General features: G+C 37.0%; 1 protein-coding gene across 1 annotated transcript in view; it reads right to left on the bottom strand.

The window, feature by feature from the left end:
* The window catches only part of LOC150090811 (myc box-dependent-interacting protein 1-like), a 250,695-nt gene that overhangs the window by 35,767 nt on the left and 198,413 nt on the right, over nucleotides 1-16,515 (bottom strand). Inside the window, exon 10 of the mRNA XM_090380153.1 lies at nucleotides 13,186-13,316. Within this exon, the coding sequence (XP_090236279.1) occupies nucleotides 13,186-13,316 (131 nt within the window). The remainder of the gene's footprint in view (nucleotides 1-13,185; nucleotides 13,317-16,515) is intronic.

The raw sequence follows: 16,515 nt of genomic DNA, 5'->3' as shown, positions 1-16,515 counted from the left end.
TATGGTTTTAAGGGAAATCTTGTCTGACCAATTTGATTGGATACTATGATGTGGTCACAAAGGAACTAGATGCAGGGAATAACTTTGATATCATATATTTGGATCTTAAAAAGGCTTTTCATACTGTTGCACAGGTAATACAGTTGCACAAATTGGAGCAGTGTGGCATTGGAGGCAAATTGCTGTTATGGATAAAGGGATGGTTGAGTGGGAGAAGTCAGAGTGGTAGTCAATGGACACTGCTCTTCGTGGACTAATGTTATTAGTGAAGTCCTTCAGGGTTCAGTGTTGGGTCCATTATTGTTTTCTGTATTTATAAATGATATTGATGATGGTATATCAGGGTTAATGTCCAAGTTTGCAGATGATACGAAGGTTGGCAGGGTTGTTAAGGACACTAATGACAGTACGCTACTGCAACAGGATCTAGAAAAGGTGAGCAGATGGGCTGAGAGGTGGCAAATAAAGTTTAACATAGACAAATGTAAAGTACTACATATGCGAAGCAGTAACCCCAGAGTAACGTATCAACTCTGTGGTAGTACACTGACAGTGGTAAAGAATGGAAAGGACCTGGAGGTAATTGTGCAGGCAGATATGAAGTTTTCTGAGTAGTGCAGATGGTTTGCAATAGTAGCTCATGGTGTCTTGTCAATGATATACAGGAATTTTTCTAGCAGATGATAAGGAATTGTATAAGGCAGGGGTCGGCAAACTACAGCCTGTGGGCCGGATTTGGCCCATGGGTTAATATTGTTTTTTACATGAAAAAAATTAAAAATAAATTCAAATTATGCACTGCAATAGCCGAGTTGAGAATAATGACCGCACTTTTTTTTTTTTTTTTTTTTTTTTATTTGGTAGTTGTTGGCGCATCAGCTTCTGTGGCCATAGTGCACCTCGCAAGGTTTTTGCAGTACTTTGATCCAAGCCCGAGGCGGGATTCGAACCAGCGACCTTTGGGTTGCCAGGCAGGCACCTTACCCACCTGGCTAGCCCGGTCGGCGACTGCACATGGCGCTACTGGCGTCACATATTCGCATTCTGTCATCTACCGTAGAACAAGCGTTGCTAGCATTTCTATCAATTTTGCTTCAGCGGCACACGTGGTATTTTCTGTCACGGCGCTCTGCGATCTTTTTTCCCCTTTTTATTTATTACCCACCGTTTCCATGTCACCCTCGAGATCAAATATGAAGAGGAAAGTGGACTTCTAATGTTGTGCTTTTAAAGCTGAATGGAGTGCAAATTATTTTGTCATAGAAATAAATGACAAAGTATCATGTTTATTATGTAATGACACAATAGCTGTGCGAAAAGAGTACAATATACGTTGTCATTACCAAACTAAGTACGGGGCACAATACTCAAAACTCACAGAAAATCAAGGGAAGCTAAAATTGGAAAGTTTAAAACATAATGCATCATCACAACGCAATTTATTCGTTAAAATAAAAAATTATAATGAAGCAGTAACTAAAGTAAGCTTATGAATAGCTCATTTATTAGCCAAGAAAGGGAAACTATTTACCGATGGTGAATTAATTAAATCTTGTTTTCTTGTGGCAGCCAAAGAGATGTGTCCAGAGAAAATGGATTTGTTTCGATCTGTCAGTCTTTCGATGGGAACAACTGTTAGAAGAGTTGAGGACATCAGGAGCCACATCAAGAGTCAATTAAAACACAAGGCAAAAAGTTAAGTGGTTTTCGTTGGCTCTTGATGAGTCTACAGACATCACTGATACTGCCCAATTGTTGCTGTTTATTCGAGGAGTCAATAGTGAGTTTGAGGTTACTGAAGAATTAGCTTCTATGAATAGTCTGCATGGAACAACTATAGGCAAAGATATCTTCAAGGAAGTTGAGAAAACGCTAACACAGTACAATTTGCAATGGAATCAGTTAAAATGTGTCACAACTGATGGTGGTAAAAATGTGTGGAACAGGGAAAGGATTAGTTGGACAAATTTTTAAAGCTTGTGAAGAAGCTAAATGTTCAAAACCTATGATGATATGCTTAAGGTTAGGTTTAAAGAAATGGATCGAACCCAATTCTATAAATATCTTAGAGTAAAAAACTCAGAGTAAATATCTACGAGCTTGCTACCTGGCCCGCGAGCCTAAAATTTTTACAATCTGGCCCTTTCCAAAAAACGTTTGCCGACCCCTGGTATAAAGCAAAATGATCAGGCCACACTGAGTACACAAATACAAAATGAGTATACAAAATGAGTACCGTATATTGGTCTGGAGGCCTCATTTTAAGAAGGATGTAGAGCTGTTGGAACAAGTACAGAGATGGGCAATAAGATTAGTGAATGGAACGAGGGTTGCTCTTAGCAGAAAGGCTTAAGTTTTGCAGATAACAGTGTCTGGAGACTAGGCACCTGCAAGGTGATCTGATTGAGGTGTATAAAGCCTTGAATGGTTTGAGCATGCTCAATGCCGATGGGATTCTTCCTCTTGCTCAGAATAATCACCCGAGAGGGCATAAATTCAAATTAAGGAAAGACAGATGTGCGTAAATTTGCCTTTAGCCAGTGGGTAGTTGGTTGGTGGAACAGACTTTCAACCATTGTTGTGGAAGTTGATAGCCTAAATAAACTTAAGGCTCAGCTGGACAGGTATTTCGAACAAATGGGGGGGGGAGGTATTTCTATGAACAATTGTTCATTGTACTCATTCGAGTCATTAGGCCTATAACACACTCCTACTCTTATTTTTGCTTTTGCAGTGCTTATGTCACACCAAACTGACTCAACAGTGCACTGTTCATCTATATCAACTGGATGCACTTCTTTTGATTTTATGTTTTTCTTAATTAACAGCATAACACCTCCTCACTTCCTATCCTGTCTATCCTTTCTGCACACATTGTACTCCCAAATTCCAGTTCTGCATTCCTTATATCTGTGTGATACCACGTCACACAGATATAAGGAATGTGTGTGTGTGTGTGTGTGTGTGTGTGTGTGTGTGTGTGTGTGTGTGTGTGTGTGTGTGTGTGTGTGTGTGTGTCACCACATCTCTGCTATCCCAACAATATCCGCCTTTGATGTCTTGAACAGCACTTCAAATTCATCAAATTTATTTACTATACTTCTAGCATTGGTATACATGCAAGTATACATGCACCTATTCTTATTCACACTAACACATCCCATATACCCACCTGTTTCACGATGACTGCCATCAGTCCCTGAAACCCCCAGCATCCCTCGCTCCAGGTTGCTACTTATTCTAATAGAAGTTGTGCAAGAATCACCTTCACCTCTGCCTGTGGCTACTTTTAACCTTTTAGTCTGTGAATTCCCCCAAGCTAGCAGTTTTCCGACCCACCTAACACTGCCTCAATAGCATCAGCAAATATTCTTGCACCCTTTCTATTTAAGGGTATCCCATCCCTGTAGAAGCAGTCTCTCCTGTTAAAAAGTACAGACCAGGCCGAAAAAAATTCTACCCCTTGAGCCTTGCACAATCTTTCCAGGGCCGAACTGATTGACAAGGCTCTCATCATGTATTCCCTCCTATCGTGTCTGGGCAGAATTGCAGACACTTTCAAATTTAACTCTGACTCACAACTTTTTTGCAACATTGACCTGTACTTGTTAAGTAAATCTCCAGATCTCCTACTCTTAATGTCATTGGTGCCAACGTGTACAACAATATCACCTTTTGTGCCCTTAAAAGATGATATAAGCTTTACAACGTCATCAACTTTTGCCCTTGGTAGACATACCCTGGTCCTGTTCCATCTATCCTTTTTACACAATATATTCCCTGTCTCCCTGACAATAGTCACCAACAATAACTAGTTCCTTTTGGACCAGTGCATTCTGCCTTGGAGATTGCCACTGTGTTGCCTGATGCTCAGGAGTGAGCTCTGGCGTTGAGTTGGGCAGCTGAGAGCTTGACGGGCCCCTCATATTAATTTCTTCGAGGGCATCTACCCTACACCTCAAGCTCTCATAGACGCCCAGTAGAACGCCGAGTTGATGCCTAATTTCTAGACACTCTCTGCAAAGACATCCTCCTTGGCTAGATCATGTTCTGTTCCAGAGAGTTCGGCAAACATTTCACAAGTTGCACATTTTTTGGTTGTTGGAATAAATTTCTACCTGGTGTTGTGGAAGTGGGTAATTTGAATAAATTTAAAGAAGGTTTGGACAAATTATTGAATGGGCAAATGGAGGGGTTTTTTTTTTTTTTTTTTTACTGAATAAGCTTTGCTCCCTTACATCATGATTAAAATGAATACAGCAAAAGTTGTTTAAGGTGCTTGCCAAAAGAAATTTCTTCACATAGGTTGAAAGGCATAATAACCATATAGGCCAGGGGTGGCCAACTTAACTGTTGATGCGATAGACTTTTTTTTCTTCAAAATGTGCCATGATCTAGCATCTCAAGAAGTTCATTGCACATGGTTAAAAAGGCTAATCAACACATATTGAAAAACGTTATTTATAAATTTTAAAATTAAATACAATTCAGAATTCTTATTTTAAATTCATACGTATTTAAATTTTTAATTTATGTGACATTTGTTTCTTAATGTCATCTGCCAAGCTTTCAAAATCGGGGATATACTATTTAACCCCAGGGGCTCAACATTTGGTGAGTATGGGCTTGGCACACCCAGTGTCCTGAGCTGGATATCATCATTCTTCTCTATTTTAGTGATTCCCTTCTAATTCTCTCTCTCTCTCTCTCTGTCAGGGTAATTCAGAAAATTTTTTTTTCAGCTGGTGCAGCATAAGCCTCAAGGCTTCCTTGCACCATATGGGTAATAATAATAAGGCCAACCATAAAGAATCTTCTGTATGCAAGTCTATAAGAGTAGAGCAATTCTTCGTCTTTTTTTTTGTTTCAAATACGAAATTCACACAGATATGTGGAACCAAAACAGGAATTTAAAAGGTCACTGCATTTTTTTACAGTACTTTTCTCGGGAAACATATTTCCAAAAGTCTTTTTCTGATGACCTGGCTTTTAGGAAGATATCGTTTCACAATGTATTAATTTCATTTTCGAGTAATATTTTCTCAGTGTGAAAAATCTCAGTGATTTTTTTCTGCAATCTGTTTCGTATCTAAGTCGATCTTAAATGGACAAGAGATGTATTGAATGATGTGTTCAATTGTTTTCAAATCACTGAATCTGGTTTCAAAATCAACCACAACTTTCTCAATTTCAGAAACATATTTCTCACTATTAAATTCAAAAACAGATATTTTTGCAAATGATCAAATTTTTTTTTCTTTGAGTTCCTTAGCCATTGCCAAAAATTGATATTTATATGCAGAAATACTACTAATCATGTCACCGACATTTTTATTTTTTCCTTGTAATTCCAAATTCAGATCACTTAATTTACTGGTAAAATCTGCCAAAAAAGCCAGATCACACAACCACAACCGTGTCTTGCAGCTGCTGATAATCATCTCCCCTTTGATCGACAATTTTTTAAAAATTTCATTCTGCAAATTTCAAAATCTGTAGAAACTTACTCCGACTCAGCCACCTCACGTCTGTGTGTAATATCAGATCTGGTTCTTTTTCATCAAGGTGCATTTTGAAAAGTATCTTTTTAAGAGATTGTTCTCTGATGGAATTCACGATTTTGAAAGATATGTCCATAATACTTTTAGTATTTAATCTTTTGCTGGCTAACACTTTTTGGTGAATGATATAGTGGTAACAAAAAATCTGGGAATTCATCATCCTTTTGGCACAATGCGATGAATCCGTAAAGATGTCCAGTCATTGCTTTAGCCCCATCTATTGTTATTGATACGAGCTTAAATAGTGGTAATTTAATTTTTTTTCAATAAAATATTTGAATGCGTTAAATATGTCAAGACCTCTAATTCTTTCTTTTAGCGAAACCATACCCAGCAGTTCTTCTCTAGTGGTAGAATCATCGAAAAACATACAAATAACAACAAGCAATTAAGCTATATCACTGACATCTGTAGATTCATCCAGTTGTAAAGAAAAGGACAGAATTAGCAATATGAGCACGCAATTGTTCGCTCACATTTTTACTCATTTTTTCGATGCGTTGCATCACAATATTTCAAGATAATTGCAGATCTTGAAGGGCACTTTTAATTCCAATTTTATTCTTAAAATTTTCAAAAAAGAGAATCTGTTATTTCTAAAAATGCGTCTTTGATGAATTAACCATCAGAAAATGGTTTGCACTTTTTTGCAAGAAATGACTCACTTTAAATGATGCTACAGTTACTGCTTTAAATTGTAAATTAGGTGTCACAAAGAAATTTTGTCGTGCAAATAATCTGGATTTAAGTTCTTTTAATTTATTTTTTCTAAGGTCACTATTAGGCGAAAAATCCGATTGGTATTTACCATGGAGTGCTTTGAAGTGCCTTTCTAAACTTCCTTTTTTGGGTATAGCCACGGAAGCATTACAGATCAAATAACATTTTTCTTTCATCATTAACAAAAAAGTATTCTATTTCCCACTCTTGATGAAAATAATACATTTTACTCTTTTTTGTAGTATTCATTTTAAATCAAAGGATATTAAATTAACGTATAAGCACTGTCCAGTTATTAATATTCAGTAAGTTAAATATGAATTCGACACATACGCTATGCTCTCCTCAACATAACTGCGTGAATTTTCACTAGACAAGCCTAGTGGCTGCGCAGCAACAAGAGTGGTTATGTGGTTCAATGGATTTGTAATAAGCGTATGCAATGGGGCACATAATAATAATAACATTTAGATTTTGACAAATCTATTTTTTATATATATTTAAAATTCATCATGATCGACTGGTAGATCGCAATCAACTTGTTGGCCACCCCTGATATAGGCAATACAAGTAAGAACAATGCTCTATGAGAATTTTAATGGAGTGCCAATATGGCATTAAAATTTGAAGGATAAATGAATTATAGAATTTCAACTGAATAGCTGATTAGAGAGAGAGAGAGAGAGAGAGAGAGAGAGAGAGAGAGAGAGAGAGAGAGACGTAGGTGGTAGAGGACTCATCAACCAGTGCAATACCACCACTTCGATTTGGAGGCTTGAAGTAATGAAACCCATGTTTCAAACACAGGAGAGATTGCTTCTACAGGGATGGGATACACTTAAATAGAAAGGGTGCAAGAATATTTGCTGATGCTATCGAGGCAGTGTTAGGTGGGTCGGAAAACTGCTAGCTTGGGGGGAGACAAAGACCAATACATTGACAGTAGCCACTGGCAGAGGTGAAAGAGATTCTTGCACTGCTTCTATTAGAATGAGCAGAAGCCTGAAAAACAAGATGCATGGTATTTCAGAGACTGCTGGGAGCCATTGTGGTACAAGTAAACACATGGGTTGTGTTAGGGTAGCTAAGAATAGAAACAGGTGCAGGTATACTTGCGTGTACACCAATGCTAGGAGTTTAGTAAATAAATTTGATGAATTTGAGGTATTGCTCAAAACATCGAAGGCAGATATTGTTGGGATATCAGAGACGTGGTGTCACACAGATATAAGGGATGCGGAACTGCAATTTGGGGAGTACAACATCTACAGAAAGGATAGACAGGATAGGAAGGGGGGAGGTGTTATGCTATTAGTTAAGAAACACATAAAAACCAAGGAAGTGAAGCCAGTCGACATCGCTGGACAGTGCAGTGTGGAGTCAGTTTGGTGTGACATAAACATTGGGAGATCAAAATTGAGAGTAGGAGTGTGCTATAGGCCTAATGACTCTGATGAGTATAATAAGGAACTGTACAGGGAAATAGAATGGGCCAGTAAATCAGAGTGTCTTATAATGGGAGATTTTAATTTCCCAGATATTGACTGGAATTTGGGGGCTGGATACTCACACACTAGCAGGGCTTTTGTGGATTTATTGGATGATTGTTTTCTACATCAGCATGTTCGGGAGGCAACTAGAGGGAGCAATACTCTTGATTTGATTATCAGCAGTGATTCTTCATGCATTAAGAATCTGCAGATAAATGAACCACTAGGTGGCAGTGATCACAGTGTGCTGAAGTGGGATTTACTCAAAGAGGTAACTACCATTAGGGGTAAAGGGAAGGGTTATTGCTTCCGTAAAGGCGACTACGATGGACTGAGACAGTATTTAAATTCTATACAGTGGGACCAACTGATGATGTTACCAACAGCAAATTCAAAATGGGAAGCATCCAAAGAACTTATCTTGGAAGCTACTAGGCTTTACATACCAACTAAGAAATATTGTTCAAGGTTTAGGCCAAAATGGATGTCAGATGAACTAATGAGGCATATGGCAGAGAAGAAAAATGCATGGGATACTTACAAATTAACACATGACACAGAAGCCTATGATAGATACAAGTTGATATGCAACCAAGTTACAAAGGAGGTTAGGCAGGCGAAGGCAGATTACGAGAAATCCTTGGCAAGGGATGCAAAGAAAAACAGCAAAGAGTTCTTTACTTATGTAAACTCTAGAAGGAGAGGGATGAATCAGATTGGTCCTCTTGATATTGATGGGTCAAGTGTCGATGATCCTGCTCAGTAGCTAACAAACTAAATGAATATTTTGCATCGACATTCACACATGAGGAGTTATTCAGCGAGGGGAATGCCAGAGGTGTATTCAACTCTAGCAGTAAGTTACAGAATCTTGAAATAACTGGGAGTAAAGTGGAGCAGAAACTGTTGAAGATAAACACAAGAAAGGGGTGGATGGGATCTATCCAGTTATATTAAAGGAGGCAGCAAAGGAAGTAAGCAAACCCTTAGCCATAATTATGAGAGCTTCCTTGGACTCAGGGGAGGTACCCATAGACTGGAAATGTGCAAATGTGACCCCAATTCACAAAGGAGGATCAAAGGCTGACACAAGTAATTATAGACCTGTGAGCTTAACTTCTGTTCCAGGAAAATTAATGGAGGCACTGGTTAAAGAAGCACTGCAGGATCATTTAGACAAGACTTCAGTTATAGCTCAGACACAGCATGGTTTTGTTAAGGGGAAGTCTTGCCTGACCAACTTGATTGGATACTATGATGCAGTCACAAAAGAACTGGATGCAGGGAATAACTTTGATATTATATACTTGGATCTTAGAAAGGCTTTTGATACTGTTGCACATGGAAGACTGCTACACAAATTGGAGCAGTGTGACATTGGAGGCAAATTACTGCTATGGATAAAGGGGTGGTTGAGGGGGAGAAGACAGAGAGTGGTAATCAATGGACACTGCTCATCGTGGACTGATGTTATTAGTGGAGTCCCTCAGGGCTCAGTGTTGGGTCCATTATTGTTTTCTGTATTTATAAATGATATTGATGATGGTATATCGGGATTAATGTCCAAGTTTGCAGACGATACAAAGGTTGGCAGGGTTGTCAAGGACACTACTGACACTATGCTGCTGCAACAGGATCTGGAAAGGTTGAGCAGATGGGCTGAGAGGTGGCAAATGAAGTTTAACATTGACAAATGTAAAGTACTACACATGGGAAACAGCAACCCCAGAGCAACGTATCAACTCTGTGGTACAACACTGACAGTGGCAGAGAATGAAAGGGACTTGGGGGTGGTTGTGCAGGCAGATATGAAGTTCTCTGAGCAGTGCAGACGGGCTGCAAGAGTAGCTCATGGAGTATTGTCAATGATATACAGGAATTTTTCCAGCAGGGATAAGGAGGTGATTATTCCATTGTATAAGGCGATGGTCAGGCCACACCTAGAGTACTGTATACAGGTCTGGAGGCCTCATTTCAAGAAGGATGTAGATCTGCTGGAACGAGTACAGAGAAGGGCAACAAGATTAGTGAATGGAACAAAGGGGTGCTCTTACGAAGAACGGCTTAAGTTTTGCAAATTACAGTGTCTGGAGACTAGGCACCAGCGAGGTGATCTGATAGAGGTGTATAAAGCCTTGAATGGTTTAAGCATGCTCAATGCTGATGGGATTCTTCCTCTAGCTCAGAATAATCACCTGAGAGGGCATAAATTCAAATTGAGGAAAGACAGATGTAGGATAGACGTGCGGAAATTTGCCTTTAGCCAGCGGGTGGTTGGTTGGTGGAACAGACTTCCATCCCTTGTGGTGGAGGTTGATAGCCTAAATAAGTTTAAGGCTCAGCTGGACAGGTATTTTGAACGAACGGAGGGGTGAAGTGGAAGTGGTTTTTTTTTTTTTTTTTTTTTTTTTTGGCTGATGCTGCATAAGCTTGCTTTCTTGCATCAAATGCCTCTACTAATGCTAATGCTAATGTTTAGTCTCTAGAACAAAGTTTCCGGCATCTCCGGCATTGCGATCTACCAGTCGATGATCGACTGGTAGATCGCAATCAACTTGTTGGCCACCCCTGATATAGGCAATACAAGTAAGAACACTGCTCTATGAGAATTTTAATGGAGTGCCAATATGGCATTAAAATTTGAAGGATAAATGAATTATAGAATTTCAACTGAATAGCTGATTAGAGAGAGAGAGAGAGAGAGAGAGAGAGAGAGAGAGAGAGAGAGACGTAGGTGGTAGATGACTCATCAACCAGTGCAATACCACCACTTCGATTTGGAGGCTTGAAGTAATGAAACCCATGTTTAGTCTCTAGAACAAAGTTTCCGGCATCTCCCCCCCCATATTTCTCCTTCGACCCATGCATGGTACTAAGTACTATAGGTTTTGATATCTTTCGTCTTTGGGGTTTTCATAAAAAAAAAAAAAAAAAAAAAAAAGAGAGAGAAAAGTAGCTTTATATTATTTCCCCCCTCTCCCACCCAGTTTCTTCATCTGAAGTGAACAAAAATACTATAACTAAAATTTAATAATACTTGTTCTGTTCAATTTGGTTGTATTCTAAGTAATGGATCATATGCACTGTGCATCCATCTCTGCCATTGTTGAAGTGTATAACAAAGTTTTACTGCTAGCCATTTAGGTATCTCATAGATAACAGAATTATGTAAGTGAAACAAATTTTTAGTTATAGCATTTTTGTTTGCCTCAGATGAAGAAACCAAAGTACATTTTAAAGTAGAGTTTTGATTTTAAAATTCAGTTATCATCTAAATTCTTATTCAAAATTTCTAAATTTTTAATTTAATTGTGATTAAGCCAAGAATCTCAACCATGTATAGTTTACTCACAAGAAAAACAAATGTACTTTCATGTAAATTACTAATGTACTTTTCATGTTTTAAAAAATGGAAAAAATACATTGGTATTTTTTCTGATACAAATCACAGAGTAAAAGATACTATTATGAAAATGAGTTAATTCAGAAGATTATAATTCTAGAGCTAAATTCTTCACTTAGCATGCACAGCAATGTTTTTATTTACAGCTAAGAAATTTCCTGCATAAGACATTTAAATTTTGTGATCTCATCATATTGTGTATAAGATTTTTTTTCTGTTTAAAAAAAGCTCCTGAATAATATGAAGGCTTGTTTGATCAGTTTCTAGCCTGACTAAGGCATTGCTTGATGTTGACTTTACACTACTTTTCCAAGTAATCTCTTCAAAACTCCGTGAACCTTTTCCAGCAATACTCCAGCTTCTTGAAACAAGTTTTACTTTACAGAGTTAGGAATATTGCTGGTAAGTTGTAGTTGCTTTCATTATGGCCCTGAAAAAAGGAACAGGTGATGCCTATCACTGCATCATCCAATCCAGACTTCCTTCCAGAAAAGTTGGTTTTTAGTTTTGAGAACAGAGAAAAATTGAAAAACAGCCTGCCAAAGTGGCAACAGCTCCATAGTATCATGAACAGATGCATTATCCTGAGAAAACACCTTTAGTTAGCTTTCCTGGCCTCTGATTGTATCTCGTAATTTAGTTACGAAGTTAACACAGTATTATCCATCCCTCTAGAAGATAATCTACCATTATTATTCCTTTTGAATCCCAAAAGAGAGACACTATGACCCTGTCAACCAATGAGACTAACTTGCCCTTCTTTGGAAATGGTGAATCAGCATGCTTGTTTTTATTGCAGTTTTAACTCCAGTTAGTAATGATGAAGTCATGCTTCATCCAAAGTTACATATCTGATTAGAAAGTTTTCAGGAACTGCTTGATAACGAGCAAAAGGTTGCTTTGCACTGATTACTGTTTGAACTGATTACGTTTCTGATCAGTTGTCAAAAGGCAGGGAATACATCAAGCAGAAATATTTGTCACACATAATTCATTGGCAGATGTTTTGCAACCCTTCAATTGCAATGCCTATAGTCTCTACTACTTCTCTAACAGTTATGTAACAATTATCCATCACCATGTCATGAACTTTGATGTTTTCCGGAGTGGTTGCTGTTGATGGATGTCAACTGTGCTGTTCATCTTCAATACCAGTTATGCCACATTTAAATTCAGTCTCCTGGTTTTTGACAGTTGTATATGAGTCAGATTCTCGAAATCTATTTACCATGTCTTCAATCATATGTGCTCAATAACCCCCTTTTTGTAAAGATATTTTATTGTGGCTCAATGTTCAATTTTTTCCATTATGCAGGCTCAAACTTTAGTGGCCAAAAAAAGCTTTGTAAGTTATGAACTATAAATTTGCATGCATTCATATAAAGGTTCAAATTATTAAAAATATATATGCACCAAAAATAGATCTTCCCTCTATTCTCATAGAAGGGAGATCTCACAGGCTACAAACTTAAATAGTGCAAATACAATTTCTGTGTAAAACACTTCAAATTTTCCAATATTTCACCATTTACTTAGCACGCATCACTTAAAACTGCTTTCATTTGTCTCTCTTAACTGTATTTTTTGTGCAATCTGCTCCCCCTTCCCCAGTGCGCGTGTGTGTCACAAGTATAAACCTCAGAATGAGAATGCAAAATATAATATGTTATACATTCTGTTTACTGATCTCTGCAGATGTTAAGTTAACAACTTTCATCTGAGAGTTATTTTGTGTAGTTAGGTTAACTCAAAGTTAGGTGCACAAGTTGATAAAAGCAATTTTTAGCTCTTTTGCACTCTAATTACTCTGCCTCCACGTAACTTAACAGTCACAGCACCTTTCAAGGAAAGGTTTTTTTTTTTTTTTTTTTTTTTTGTTTCTCAATTAAACTTTTCTAAAAAAATCTTTACTTTTTTCATAACACTATAATTTTAAACCATCAGATTTTCCCTTCCTTTTTTTGTTCCCACTTGTATAACTAATTAAGTGTTCAAAGAGTTCATGTGCTACCTGAGTTGTAACTTCCACTGCATCAATAACAGAAGTTTCTTCTTTTGTTTTAAGATCTTGATGTATAACTTCTGTTTCTAATTTATGTGCAACAGGACTATCATCTGGTGTTAATTGTTTTTCTTTACAATCTGCAAAATAAAAATATAGGTTTCTTTAATTTACACAGATAACTCTGGAAACCATTTTATGAGTATTATAAAAACAGATCACAAAAATAATTAAAAAGAAATCTAGACACAAGTAAATAATATATTTAGAGGAGCTTATAAAAAGCAAATGTGGAAACCAATTTTATTATTAAGAGCAAAATATATAGTTTTTGAACTTTAGGGCTATACTAGAAGATCACTTAAAGCACCGGCATCAGCTGGCAGGGTGAATGCCTCCAACACAGCAAACTACACATAACATTCCTAACGTCAGATTGTTTCAAACTAGAAGGGACATTTCTTACATTGCATTAGATACTACCAGCGACTCACTTTTTCTAGTCTCAGTTTCAAGATGGATGTTGTTCAAGTTATACATATTGCGCATTTATGTATACAGTTGATTGCGAGTAGAAAGAGAAAACGACAATGGTGGATTCATTCAGCAAATTCAAATAGGTTAAAAACAGGACAGTTTTATATTATGTTTGAAACACAGGAAGTGTCCCAAAAAGTTTTTTTTTTTATTTTACAGAATGTCAGTACAGAGTTTTGATGAACTTTAATGTTAATTAGTGAAAAAACTTCCTCCCACATCCATGTTTACATCTATGCTTTATGTTCTGTACTGACAGGCCAACTCCCACTAACTTAAATATTTCTGATATGTCTTCTTTGTTTGTAAAATTACTTTATTTCTACCCACTATTCTTATTCAGAGATTAAGGTATTTGTAAGACTTGGTATCTTACAGAATTAATTTTGGTAACATAAAGGATAACTTTCTGTTTGATTTTACAGCAAGGGACTTCTCAAAATAAAACACCTATTGTTACTGTCATCACACCACTAGACATTATTTCCAGATGGAACATTAACAAGTACTCCATCCATTTAAAACAGAAAACATTCTCCACTACACACACTGCCGACGAGGCTAGCCGGGTGGGTACGAGGCTAGCCGGGTGGGTAAAGTACCTGCCTGGCAACCCAAAGGTTGCAGGTTTGAATCCCGCCTCAGGCTTGGATCAGAGTAGAAAATGCAAAAAAACCTTGGGAAGTGCAATATGGCCACAGAAGCCGATGCGCCAACAACTAACAAAAAAAAAAAAAAAAAAAAACTACACACACTCTAATGAATTACTTTCCATGCAATAAAGGATTAGTATTGTTTGATTTTACAAATGTTCATGCTAAGTTCCTTCGACACTGGTTTTCAAAGTTTATAACGCAGCTATGAATAGAAATATTTTCTTGAAATTTCATTAGAAGATCAAATGTACATCCAGAAAATATGCTGTTCCCTAAAAACAATTACAGTAAAGCAAACTTTTTTTTTTTATCACATGCACATTGTAGTGTTATCAGTTTTACACCAGTTTATCTCATTTCCAGTGTGGCTTCCAACATATGAATTTTCTTGATTCTGTGTTAGTACATGCAATACACATTGAAGAAATGAAGTACAATCTTTTTGTTTTTCAAAAACAATTAGTTGAAATTCTTTTGGTTATGTTTCTTATAACAAGAAACAGTTGCGTGTATTTTTTTCCCCCTGTATCACGCTGGCAACACTAATCTTTATGGCTTACTGCTTCCTTTCATTACTTTCACGATACTTTAAAAAAAAAAAAAAAAAAAAAGTTAAAAAATTATTTCAGATAGAAAAAGAGACTGCACATGATTCTTTTCCAATTTCAATCCAACACTTTGCCTTTATTCCTTTGTTGCAGTAGTCTTAATGCAGCGTTGTACAAGGCTTCTGTGTCAAAGATAGTCCTCCCCAAAGTATAACAAACAAACGAACGAAGGCTTACAGGGAGAATTTCTCCACAGGTGATATAAACGTCAAGTCACTGGCATTCGCAATGCCCCTGATAGCGTTAGCAGACATTGAACGCCAGCTAATGTCATCCAACACGGCATTTGTAATGTCCATCTAGTTTGCATGGCTTTTCTCCCTCTGCTTCTTGTAAAAAAAGGGGTGTTCGAATGCGCTTCCAATGCTGCACTTTAAGTGCCTGTCTAGTATGGCCCTTATAGTAGTTTTCTTAATGTGAGGTAAAAGTGGAATAAAATTAAATAAGCTTTCATCTTTGTGGTCACGCAGCTATGAATAGAAATATTAAACAAGCAAATGTATTTTTATTCTTCATGTAACACTTTTTTTCTCTTTTTTTGAATTAACACAATCTTTCATCACTTATTAAACTCAAGTTACTTGATAAGGAAAAAGACCTAGGAGTAACTATATAATCTCAGGAATTTTGAAACTTTTATACCTTGAGTCCAGTAAAATTTTCATAAATTTCACATTTCTTAAGTTCCCAAGTGCAAATAAACAGATGACATAAGATTTAGTTATGAATATACAGTTGTGCTCCCATATCCACTGATTCAGTTACCCGTGGTTAACCACGGAAAAAAAACCAAAAAACTTAATGCGTACTACTTGCTTGTCCAATATGATGCCTCCCTTTATTTTTTACGTTGCGTATGGTTTGGTCACCAACATTATAATGGTTCTTTAGAGATTTAATGGATGCACAGTTTTCAAACTTTTGAATAATTTCAAATTTTTGTGTAATCTGAAAACAAAACTCTTGCGTTTGCCCAACATTTTCGCGATTTCTAAACAAAAAAAAAATTCCGACATCCCTGACAAATATGTTGTTGTTATGTTGTTATTTGGTTTTTAGGAGTATTAGCAACTAAGGCCATATTGCTCCGGGATATGTGGTGGTCATTTCCTGACCTTTCTGCATCCTCCGTATTTGGTGGTGATGGGCTTTAACCTCGGTCTAATCAAGAAGCGTGTGCTACGCACTGCTGCTCCTTCCCACCTGGCTGCGGAGGCACCACCCCTGACAAATAATGAAACAAAATTTGTCCTTTTGCAGTGCGACGGAACACAACAATCAATGTGATGCACTAAATCAAACTAAATATTTGGTCTTTTTTTTTTTTTTTTGTTGCTATTTATGACATGCAAAAGATCTGTTTATACCCATTCTAGTTATTACTTGAATTTTATGATTTCTGGTTGATTTTTTTTTTTTTTTTTTTTTTTTTAAATTTGGAGTCTCGAAGTGTCCTGGTTAATCCAATCCTGGTAAATCGAGTCTGCTGTACTTTATTATTACCGTATTTAATGTTGGTAATGTCTTACTGTGTGTTT

Source organism: Mastigoproctus giganteus, chromosome 1 (assembly GCF_048544385.1).
Source record: "Mastigoproctus giganteus isolate SK-2022 chromosome 1, ASM4854438v1, whole genome shotgun sequence".
Classification (NCBI taxonomy): domain Eukaryota; kingdom Metazoa; phylum Arthropoda; class Arachnida; order Uropygi; family Thelyphonidae; genus Mastigoproctus; species Mastigoproctus giganteus.
The sequence above is the reverse complement of the archived record's forward strand: the minus strand, read 5'-3'. Positions and strand labels throughout refer to the sequence as shown.